The 12646-nt window shown below is 42.4% G+C and overlaps 1 protein-coding gene across 1 annotated transcript in view; it reads left to right on the top strand.

Moving 5' to 3' along the window:
- Positions 1-12646, top strand: part of Galntl5 (polypeptide N-acetylgalactosaminyltransferase like 5) — a 77247-nt gene that overhangs the window by 53313 nt on the left and 11288 nt on the right. The window contains exons 3-6 of the mRNA XM_076842496.2: positions 2362-2409; positions 3268-3388; positions 10664-10830; positions 12448-12570. Coding sequence (XP_076698611.2) covers positions 2362-2409; positions 3268-3388; positions 10664-10830; positions 12448-12570 — 459 coding nt within the window. The remainder of the gene's footprint in view (positions 1-2361; positions 2410-3267; positions 3389-10663; positions 10831-12447; positions 12571-12646) is intronic.

Raw genomic sequence — 12646 nt, 5'->3', positions numbered from 1 at the left:
CAGTCAGATGACATGGAGCCCCAATTACCTCAAGATTGAGAGATCAAGTAAATGGGGAATTTGAAACGGCCCCCCTTTGAAATGAAAAGCTCCAAATTGTTCTAACTTCTGAACTGCCTCCCACTGAGAAATCTTCCTCACGCTGAAGACAAACACCAAGGAAATTAAAACTGACATATTTTCTGATTAGCGCAGCCTAACTAAAACTACATATGTATATCACTAGCCTTTTGTATCTATAAACCAGCCATGCTTCTATGGGATCAAGGGAGAAGGAATCAAGCCGCTTCTTCCTAGTTTGATCAAATTGCATAAAATTCCTTTTTCTACCATTTGCCCATTTCTTATGTGTATGGACAGATGAATCCAGAAAGCCCAGGATCCAAGTAGTGTCTCTGGGCAAGTTTTAGTAACAGTACCACCGGATAATTCTTGTTGCTGCCAGCTGAGATTGAAGGGTCAACATGGCCCTGGCACTACCTTGTACACTCAGCCCCCGTTTCACTTGGTGAGGTTGTAGAAGACCAGCTCCCTGATTGTTTTTTTTTTTTTTTATTGGTTATTCAAAACATTACAAAGATTGCAGAATCACATCGGTTACACATCCACATTTTTACATAATACCATAATAGTAACTGTTGTATTCTGCTACCTTTCCTATCCTCTACTATCCCCCCTCCCCTCCCCTCCCATCTTCTCTCTCTACCCCATCTACTGTAATTCATTTCTCTCCTTATTTTTTTCCCATTCCCCTCACAAACTCTTATATGTAATTTTGTATAACAATGAGGGTCTCCTTCCATTTCCAAGCAATTTCCCTTTTCTCTCCCTTTCCCTCCCACTTCATGACTCTGCTTAATGTTAATCTTTTCCTCCTGCTCTTCCTCCCTGCTCTGTTCTTGGTTGCTCTCATTATATCAAAGAAGACATTTGGCATTTGTTTTTTAGGGATTGGCTAGCTTCACTTAGCATAATCTGCTCTAATGCCATCCATTTCCCTGCAAATTCCATGATTTTGTCATTTCTTAGTGCTGCGTAGTACTCCATTGTGTATAAATGCCACATTTTTTTATCCATTCATCTATTGAGGGGCATCAGGGTTGGTTCCACAGTCTAGCTATTGTGAATTGTGCTGCTATGAACATCGATGTGGCAGTATCCCTGTAGTACGCTCTTTTGAGGTCTTCAGGGAATAGTCCGAGAAGGGCAATAGCTGGGTCAAATGGTGGTTCCATTCCCAGCTTTCCCAGGAATCTCCATAATGCTTTCCATATTGGCCTCACCATTTTGCAGTCCCACCAGCAATGTACAAGAGTACCCTTTTCCCCACATCCTCGCCAGCCCAGCTCCCTGATTGTAATGCCAGATTCATGGGTAGACCTCCAGGAGCTGAGTCTGATGCAATCACACAAGAGTCTTTATTGCAAGCTGGAGCCTGGACTCGCCAATGCAGCGGTCCCGGGGAGTGAGTTCCTGACCCTTAGTTCAGTGAGGATTTATAGGTTTTGCGGGGGATACTGTCAGCATCACAACATCACACAGCAAACCATTTCACATGGTGGGAAAATCAAACAACAACTCTTAACATTGATTAGCACATTCACTGGCGGGAACAAGTTGGGTAGGGGTGATTGGTTAGTACAAGAGGTGGATACATTTGAACCGATTGGTTAAACTTGCAGGGTTGCCTAATCATGTTATCAATCACCGAAACTACTGGGAGGGTCACCTGGCATTTCAGATATTTTCCCTGTCTCATGCTGATTGATGATTGCTAGGGGGTTGCTATGGGTCGTCACCTAGAGTAACTGAATCAGGGACACCTGGCGCCACAGATCTCTCCTGTTATTTACAGACAACCAACTCAGCAGGGTGGGTATGTGCCTAGGAGGCTCTGTGGGTCTTTCTAAGGACAGGGGTCATGTCCCCTCCCTCTGGACAAGCCTTGAGGGTAGAAGCTAGTTCCTCAAAAATGGAATCATATCAGTTTCTCACCCAGGAGGGAATCAGTACACCACCTACTTCTCAGTGGGCCATTGGTTTCTGCCAGCTTCTGTGGAGCAGGCGGTAGAATGAAAGTTCTCTCTGTTAAAGAGGATATTCCTGAAGGCTTTCTGTAATCAGGCCACCCTTTCCCTAGTTTCTGACTGGGGAAAGGTTATTTGAAGCTGTTTTTATCTGTGCCTGTGGGTGGTTTCAGATAGAGGCTTCCACAGTGGCCTGTCTGAGAGGCACGGGAAGCAACAAAGAATTCCAAAGAGCTCCGGGTGTCCTTCATCGAGCCCCGAGGCAATCCTGCTGGTCTCTCAAAGTCCTCCTGTGCTTATCTGTTCTGTTGGATACAAGATTTTTTATTTTTAGCAAGAGGATCTGAGAGGAATGGGGATACTCTTGACCAGAACCCCCTTTGTATGTAGCCTTTTATATCGATTTTGGAAAATACTCCCTGGGCACGAGGTAGGGGGATACTATTGAAGACAAAGCATAACATAGTTCCACCAAGGAAACAATCATATTTTTCAAGATTTTATTCTCTGATTCCAAATGTTCTTAAAATATCCTGCTACCATTATTTGTGAAAATGCATGATGATATTTCTATTTTTGAAGTGTTCTGTTGCAGTACTATTTGATATTATTAATACAAGCTCATTACTATTGAATCTCTAATGCAACCTAGAGCTTAGTATAAAATGACTCTCTCCACGCTCCTTCTGGTGAACTGTATAATTTTTTAAATGAGATTTTGACCCCTATGTTATTTGTCCATGCTTTTGCTTTTAACCATTTTTGTTCATTTTGTTTATCTTTTATTACTGAATTTTGGTTTTTATTCCCACTGAGTTTTTATTTTTTGATAGGAAAATTGACCCAACTTCATTTACTGTTACGTTTGGCATGTTGGTATTGTCCTCTGTGACCAAGCTTCATTCTCTCTAATGGGATTTTGGACAAGGGATTTTGGGTTTCATTCTCCCACCTTCCCCAAATCCCTCCGTTACTGTAATTTTACACTGTAGTTGAGAATCATCATAGCACCTGGAATCTGAGCAGCTTCCTTCCACAGAAAACTAAATGACTAAAGAATCCACTTTGATTTGTGTAATCCCTGTGCTCCCCACTGTAGCCTCGACATCTGGTAAATCAGGTTCCAAGAAAATGACTCTGCCTCGTTATAAAAGGAATCCAGGATAGAGTTGCTTTAACCTGCTTCAGCATGACAGTTGTGAGTCTTTACTTACGTGTCTCTATTTATCTTTTCTTGCAGATAACAATTTTAACTTTTCAGACCCAGAACTTACTAGTGGATTTTTAAAATATGGACTTAATATTATAGTCAGCAAAAGTTTGGGCTACCAGAGAGATGTGCCGGATAGCAGAAATGCCATGTATGTTCCTTCTCCATTTTTTTAAAAATACTAACTAACCAGATTTTAATTCCAGCATAATAGAAGTCTAGTAGTGCAGATTCTTATTTTTAGGACGGGGAGCTAGACAGTGTCAAGATCCTATTTCAAGAGTCCAAAGTGTATAGAATATGGTCCCCATTGGCGCAGCATGCATTCTAGAGGTTTCTGAACATTAAGATGCTCATGGTTCTTTTTATTCAGTCACCAGTAAGGGCTTCTGGCCAAAGGTGTGTTCATCCTCAATATAAAATTTGTGGTAACATCCATATAAAATTTAACTTCTAGCCATTTTTAAATGTACAATTCAGTAGCTTTAACAACTTTTCCATCATTCCAAACTGAAACTCCACCTTGTAGCATCTATACATTAACACCTCTTTCATATCATTTAGATATGATTTAGATATGGTTTCCAGCAAAGGGGTCTGATATTCTCCTTTAACCAAAAGAAGAGTCCCTGAGTTAAGGAATACAGACTTCTACCAGTAACACAGAGATAAGCTCCAAGTCCCAGGAAGCAGGGGAATGTGGGGCCACGTTGTCTTGTAGTGACCTGTAGGCACCACAAATGTTTGAACCACATATAAGTGGCCCTGGTGATACGACATACCCAAGAGATATAGCCTTTGCACAGAAGACATAGCCTATCTGGGAAATCATAAAGAAAAAGGATAAATGTACTTAAGCCATAGAACTTGGTCTGAATTTAGAGGACAATTTTTTAAATCAACTGAATATTTAACTATCCACAAAGGATGGGTCAATATTTTTGAATGCCATCGAGTTATGATTTTCTCCCCATCATTTCTTTATGGGGTGATGGGAACTTGGTTGATTCCACATCTTGATCGTGAACTTGGGAGTGCAGCTGTCTTCTCAATATACTGACTTCCTACTCTTTGGATGTATCTCCCAAAGTGGGATAGCCACTTCTCTGAAACAGTACAAATGCCTTTGCTACCCTTCCACTACCACTTATTATTTATTAAGAAAAAGCTGAAAGTTTAGAGAGATTTGTCTAAAAGAGAAGTAAACTTGGCAGATTTGGTATTTAAAATGTTAACCTATTTAGTAGGAAATTCAGTTCTAACAAAGAACCCCACAATGTTGGAGAAGAAACCCTTTAACACTAGGAATGACTACCCTACCCAAAGTCCAAGCTAATTTCCAGCCCTTCTTGTAGTAACCACATTATTATTCCATTAAATAGAACTTGGATTTCAGTTTTGTCTTTATTTTAAAAATTTAATCTAAATTTTTTACATTGAAAATTAAAATCGTATACATCTATGATGCTTTGAAATATGCACACGCACATATTGTGGAAAGGCTAAACCAAGCTATTTGACACAGATACTATCTCATACACTTTTTTTTTTTTTTTGCATGGGTAAACAAACACTTCAATTCTACTCTTTTAGCAGTTTTCAGGTCCACGTTACATTAACTGTAGTCACCATGCTATTCAACAGCTCTCTTGAACTTATTCTTCCTGACAATTTGTAAACTTGACCAACATTTTCCCACCTCCCTCCTTTACCCCTCCCCAGCCTCCCCCTCACTCTCTGCCCCTGTGAGTTCAATCCTGTCACACAGGAGTGAGACCATGAGGCATCTTCTTTCTGTTTCTGGCTTCTTTTCACTTAGCATAAGGTCCTCCAGGCTCACGCTTGTTGCAGACGACCAGGTTTCCTTCTTCACTGGAGCTGAATAGGGTTCTGTTGCAGGCATATGCCACATTTTCGCCATTCCTTCATCGATGGGCACTTGGTTGATTCCACATCTTGATGGTGAACTTGGGAGTGCAGCTGTCTTCTCAATACACTGACTTCCTACTCCTTTGGATATATCTCCCAAAGTGGAATAGCCAGGTCCTGCTGTTCTCCACAGTGACCATGCCCTCTCCCAACGATGGACAAGTTTCTCTCTCTCCAGATCTTGTCAGACTTGTTATCTTTCATCTTTCTGATAACAACCATTTTAACATATATGAGGTGATTTCTCACTGTACTTTTATTGTGGGGGGTAGATACCGGGGACTGAACTCAGGGACACTCAGCCACTGAGCCACATCCCCAGCCCTATTTTGTATTTTATTTAGAGACAGGGTCTCACTGAGTTGCTTACCACCTGGCTTTTGCTGAGGCTGGTTTTGAATTTGCGATCCTCCTGCCTCAGCCTCCAGAGCTGCTGGGATTATAGGTGTGTGCCACCACACCCGGCCTCACTGTACCTTTAATTTGATTTTCCTTGACAATTAGTGATGTTGAGCAATTTTTTATATGCCTATTGACATTTGTTTGCCCTCTTTTAAAAAATGTCCATTCAGATTTTTTGTCAGTTATTTAATTATATCATTTGTTTTCTTATTGAGTTGTTTGAGCTCCTTGCATGATTTGGATTTTAATTCCTTATCAGACATGTGATTTGAAAATATTTTCTCCTAACCTGTAGGTCATCTCTCCACCCTGCTGATTAATTTCTTTGCTGTACAGAAGATTTTTTAGTCTGATACCACCCCATCTGTTTATTTTTGTTTTTGTTGCTGTTCTTGCAGGGTGGTAGTTAAAGAAAAGCCCGTGCCAATGTTGTCTCCTAGTCATTTTGTAGTTTAGGTCTTATGTTTAAGTGTTTGATCATTTTGAGTTATTTTTGTGTATGGTTTGAGATAAGGGTCTAATTCCATTCATGTGTGGATATCAGTTTTCCCAGAACGAATTATTATTAGAGAGACTGTACTTCCTCTGACACATTCTTGGCATCTTTCTTGAAAGTTCATTGACCATAAATGCATTGACTTAGCTTGGTATCTCTCTTCTGGTCCATTGGCCTGTGTGTCTGTTTTCATGACCCTGTGGTGCTATTTTGATTATTTTAGCTTCATAGCAGATTTGGAAATCAGGTGATGTGATGTGTCCCGACTTTATTTCTTAAACTCAAGATTGTTTTGACTGTTTGAGATCTTTTGTGTTTGCACATAACATTTACAATTGTTTTTTTCTGTTTCTGTGAAAAATGTCTCTGAAATACTTAAAGAAATTGTGTTAAGTCTATAGTCATTTCAGTAGCATAGATGATACTTCTAAGCCATGAACATGGGGGATCTTTTCATTTGTGTCTTCAGTTTCTTTCATCAATGTCTTGTAATTTTCAATGCACAGATTTTTCATGTCCTTGGTTAAATTTTTTTCCTTGGTGGTTGTTTTTTGTTTGTTTTCATTGTTGTAAATAGAACTGTTTTCTTAATTTCTTTTTTGAATGGTTCATCGTCAGTGTATACAGAAGCGACTTGATTTCTGTATGTTGGTTTTATATCCTACAACTTTACTGAATTTATTAGTTCTAACAATTTTTTGGTGGAGTATTTAGAATTTTCTTCATATAAGATCATACTGTCTACAAACAGAAACAATGTAACTTCTTCCTTTCTGCTTCTAATACCTTTTGTTAATTTATCTTTTATTGTTATTATTATTATGTTCAATAAAAGTGACAGGAATGGGCATCCTTATCTTGTTCCTGATCTTAGAGAAAAAGTTCTCAACTTCTTGCTGTCTGGTAGGACGTGTGCCGTGGGCTTGTGGAGGGTGGATGTACGTGCTTTCCACATACCTAACCTGCTGAGAGGCTCTTTAGTCAGAAAGGGATGTAGGATTCTGTCCAGTGCAGCTTCTGCCCCCCTCAGATGATCACATCACCTTTGTCCCTCATTCTGTAGATATAGTGTGAAATACCGTGAGCCATTGAATTCGTTTTGTTAGTATTTTATAGATGATTTTTACAAACTTTTGCAACCGTGTTCATCTGGAATATTAGCCAATAATTTTCTTTTATTGTAGTGTCCTTGTCTGGCTTTGTTATCAGGGTAATGCTGGCCTTTTAAAATTAGTTTGGAAGTGTTCCTCCTTTTCTTTCTTTTTCTTTCTTTCTTTCTTTTTTTTTTTAAAGAGTTTGAGAAGGTCATGCTCTTCCAATGTTTGGTAGAACATGAAACATTTGTGTATTAAGCCATCTGGTCCTGGGATTTTCTTCAACTGCAGAATTTTATTACTGATTCCATGTCCTCGTTATTGGTCTATTCAGATTTTCTTTCTTCTTGACTTAATCTTGGTAGCTTGTCTGTGTCTTGGAATTCACCTATTTCTTTTAGACTATCTAATTTGTTGACTGTAGTGTTCATGGTAGTTTCGTGATTCTTTTTGTACTGTGTTGTCAACTTGAAGGTCTCCTTTTTGTTTCTGATTCCACTTATTTGAGTCTACTCTCTCTTTTTATTAGTGTAGCTAAAAGTTTGTCAATTTTGTTTATTTTTTCAAAAAAACAGCTCTTGGGCTGAGGATGTGGCTCTGTGGTATAGCGCTTGCCTAGCATGCACGGGGCCCTGGATTCTATCCCCGGCACCACAAAAACAATAAAACACCTCTTTGTTTTGTTCATCTTTTCTATTCCTCTCCCAATCTCTATTTGAATTATGCATGCTCTGGTCTTTATCATTTCCTTCCTTTTACTAATTGAACTTCATTTTCTCTTCTTAGATTCTTAGGATTTAACATGACACTGTTCATTCAGAATCTTTCTTCATTTTCATTATTAGGTAATAATCACCTTTGTGCACGTATATATATGTGCTTGTGTTAACATTTATGGAGGAAAGACGTTGGAAATGACATTGCTCATCCCTGGGGTCAGTCTTCTTCGCTGTGAGGAGTATTAGGGATGCACTACGATTTGCTTATTGCTCTACTACCTGTTGATAAGCCATTGATTGTTGCCAGTTTTTGTCTATTAGAAACAATGCTGGTTTGAACATTCTTAGACAAGTTTGGTGTAGCAAGATGATTTTTTTCCCTCTGGGGTAAGTACTTGGAAATGCAAAGGCTGGATCTTAATGGTGTGTGCTTGACCTGGTCCCAGCGCAGGCATATCCTGTGCCTTCTCCTCAGAGCACTAGAAGTTCCAGTGTCTGCCTCCTGAGGAATGGTGTTGAGCATCTTTTCATCTGTTCACTTGCCATCTGTGTGTCTCCTTTGTTGAAGTTCAAGTATCTTTGTCCATTTTTAAATGTGTCATTTGCTTTCTTATTCTTGGGTTTGGGGAGTTCTTTATGGATTCCAGATGGAGGGCCTCTCTCCTCGGCTTGCAGATGGTCATCTCTGGCCTCTGTCTACTCACAGTGTCTCCCCTCTGCCTGTGAGTCACTGTATCCAAATCTCCACTCTGTAAAAGGACATGGCCACCTTGAACTGGGGCCCACCCACCCAGTGCCCCATCTTACTAATTATCTCTGGGATAACCCCATCTCCAAGTCAGGCCATGTTCTGATGACCTGGGGATTGGGACTTCAACAGGGCTGGGGGCAGGGACTCACTTCAACCATAGGGTCCTGCTTTAAGTACACTGTGTGGATCTCAATGATTGGCTAAAAGCAGATCGGCCCACCAGGATGACCAAACACAGGCTATGTCCAAATTACTTTACCCTTAATTTATTCAGATCAAAAAAGTTTTCTGGAAAGAAATATCACAGCAAAGTTTGTTGATTAATTTTAGAGAAGCGTGTGTGTGCGCGCACACACACACACATACCAGGCTCTCCTGGAGGCCTGTCACCTGTCCTCATATGACAGGATTCAGGCTCCTTCACCACCATCCTACTGGAGGGACAGAGCTTAGCTTTGCTTCAACTGACACACCCTGGACTGAACCTAATACTGCAGATGTGACTTGAGCAGCGCAAGTTCACCCTGAACCCACCCTGATTCTTAGTAAGAACCTTCCATGAATTCAGCCTGGCTTCACGGCCTCTTCCTCTCTCCCTCCTGCCCTCCCCACTTCTTCTTCTCATAACTCAGTAATCCGACTGCAGCTTAGGCCTTTTGGTTCTTCTGCATGCTCACGCAAAGCCACGTCTCCTCAGTGCTTCAGCCGAGTGTGCCGATGACTTGCTGGCTCTTCCTTTCTGTGGGGCCTTTCCTGGCCTCTGTCGTCTCGTGGAGTCTCCAACCCCTGAGCACGTCTCCAGCCTCCCTTCAGCAAGCACACCTTGCCCATCTCCACCTGGTCCAGATGAGGCCTCTCCTCTGATGGTGCCTTCAGGGTTGGACTGTCCTGGAGGCACCGTCCAGGGCTCCTGGAGCTTTGCCTCCTCACGGCCTCCTTTCCCGATTGTCCCCAGGAAGCATGGACCTCTTCACAAGGTTGCAGGGAGGACGATGATTTTCTATTTGATCCCACTGGCTGCCCCAGTTGATTAGCTCAGGGCTGGCCCCTGAGCCAGGCGGAGCCCGTGACCCCTTGTCCTATAAAGTTGGATCTTGCTAAAGAAAAGTCTCTTATTTACCCTTGGTGCTGGCCTATGAGCTGGTGCCGAGCACATCTCCCACTCTGTGGAGTTGAACAGGTGGAAACACACCCCACTGCAGAGGAGAATCACAGTCACAGAAGGAACATTGCACAAGCACATCTGTCACTTACTGAACCTCCCTTTGATGGACAGTATGTTGCTTTCCTTATCATTATTAGTCTCAGATGTAAAGACCAGAGTGGAGAGGGAAGGCCTGTCCAGACGGGCCTCTAGCGTTAGTTCTTTGAGGCTCCAGCTGCCTTCCTATGACTGGGTCCCGTACAACGTACCTCCTTAGCTAACTGGATTTCTGTAATTTACAACCAAAATATTTCAAAATATAACCAAATAGTAATATAACCATCCAAACAAAAACAGTCAATAACGCACATTACTGGAGTTCTGTTTTCCCCTCATTTGCACAAGATAAAATAAAACCTTTTTGTCAAATACTTAGAAGAAATTCAGTTACACCATAATCTACTGCACTTTTTGCTACACCAGTCAACACAAATGTAAAACTAAAGTAGAATGAGTTTTCTGTGAAGACAGTATAAATAAACTTAGTGGGACCCTTTCAACATGTGTATGAGTTCAATGATTCATTTTTACAATTAAAGCTAAAATGAGGATATAATTTGTGCTTATATTTAGAGTAGAACTAAGATCATCAAAACAGTGTCAGAGCAATCATGGGGACATGATCCCCAAAACTTAGCATGATGTAAGAAGTCAAGGAAAGGTTTGGATCTTAATTTTTGCACTTTGAGATTACTGTCGTCCTATTGTCATAATCATCAATAGAGGAGTAAAGGGTGGTGGTGTGGAAATGGGGAAGGGTGTCTGAAGGAGGCCCCAAAGCATTCGCGGCTTTTGGATGAGTCACTTTCTTCCTATCATTTATTCCTGCAGATGTCTGGGGAAACAATACCCAGTGAACCTGCCCACTGCCAGCGTCGTCATTTGCTTCTATAATGAGGAGTTTCATGTCTTGTTCCGGACAGTGTCCAGTGTCACATATCTCACCCCATCCCACCTCCTGGAGGAGATTATTTTGGTGGACGACCATAGCGAGTATGGTAAGATGAACATGGGTTGTCTGACCTGCCGTAAAGGTGCAGCCTCCCTCGGGACACTTGAGTGATTCACCCAGAAATGCTCTTGGCGGGTGCCTAGGCAGGCACTGTGCCGGGTGCCATCAGTGCATATGGCAGATCTGGAGGACCTGGCCCCTGTCCTGATGGGCTTCCGCAGAGCCTGCCTGGGAGCACCAGCCTCGTCCTTGGAGATCACTTCAGGATGAAATGGCCTCTAAGCAAAGGTCACTCCAAAATATGGGGAGCTATTGAGGCTTCAGTGCAGGGAAAGGACCTGGCCCCGGCCCTTCATGTGGAGCATTCCAATTGGACCAGCTCAGCTAAGTGCTTGTTTTCCATGCATACTGGTTTTTAAGGACCAAATCTGGTTAAAAACCCTTAGAATCTGAAATGAGTTGTCTGCTTACAACCGAGTACAAACCGTAGGTGAGCCAGGCATGCTGAAGCCACATGGCCAACATGAAACAGGCTAGGCGGGAAGTCCACCCACCCCACTGAGTCTGAACTGCTATGGTGCACTCCATCCCCTTCATAAGAAACTAGAGGGGTCACTGCTGAGGGCCAGGACCTGGGGGTGCTGCCAGACCAGACACCTTTACTCCTCCTCAACCTTGGCTTTGGACCCCAGTAAAACCTCAAACACAGGGCCCAGGGCCTGGGTCCCGATGAAGCTCAGGACTGATACAGGGTCCCTGCCTTTACTTCACAATGGCTGCGTCATAGATGGTCGGGCAGTGTGCTGAACCAAAGCCTGTCTGATTCCCATGGACGCTGCCAATGGATGCCCTCCACCTTTCCTACCACCCTGTCCCTGTGGGTTGCCAACCAACAACATATGACTATCTTCTGAAATGTCCAAGCCCCAGCCACTTTGGGTCAGTGATTAGGCTGCCAGTTTTGTGCTTTTCTGCCCCAAGTCTTGGCTCGCAGATCCCCCTGTGCCCTGGATGCTAGAGAGTTTTGCAGAGAGCTGAACTGAGATGCCTCTGACAGGGCCCTGGCCATCTTTAGAGAGAGGAAGGACATACTGCCTTCGCCACGGTCACTGAACCTGCTCCCACTGATCCCAGCTCCACATCCATGCTCCCGGGCTGAGGAATCTAGAACTCTACCACACCTGTGTCCACCCACCCATCGGAGCTTCCGCTCACGTCACCATGCTAGCCTCTAACATTGAGTGACTTCTAGGTGCCAGGTTCTGTGCGGGGCCATCTCTTCCTCTCACTAGAGGAACGTGGTGGGCATCCCTTCTCACAGATGAGCAAACTGGACTGGAGTGTGGTGGCAACTTGCCCAAGAGTCACCACAGGGTTAGAAGCATAGCTGATCACAGTACAATCTGGTCGATGAGTAGCAAAGTGCCATAACTCATACTTTTTCTGTTAGAATTTTAATAGTGATTGATTAAAGTAGAGGTGTTTTATTGGTGATTTTGATGATGAATCACTTGTCTTTCTCTCCCTTACAGAAGACAAAATTTTAAAGTCAAAACTTTTGTGGAATAGTACTGTTTTTAGGAACCAGTCCATAATGATGATAAGTTGTTTTAATTTCTACAGTTGCCGTTTATAAATTGTCAGGTGTTGGATATTTTTCTAGATGATTTGAAAGAAAAACTAGATGGCTACCTGGAAATTTTTAGGGGGAAGATCAAACTAATTAGAAACAAGGAGAGAGAGGGGCTGATTCGATCCAGAATGATTGGAGCAGGACATGCTTCAGGTACGGACATCCCTCAGAACACGAGCCATAGTGTGCCTTGCAGCTCTATCTTCCCATACCAAAACCATCCTCGAGA

This window comes from Callospermophilus lateralis, chromosome 1 (genome assembly GCF_048772815.1).
Source record: "Callospermophilus lateralis isolate mCalLat2 chromosome 1, mCalLat2.hap1, whole genome shotgun sequence".
Lineage (NCBI taxonomy): Eukaryota > Metazoa > Chordata > Mammalia > Rodentia > Sciuridae > Callospermophilus > Callospermophilus lateralis.
Note: the sequence above shows the minus strand (reverse complement) of the source record. Positions and strands in the feature narration are given on the sequence as shown.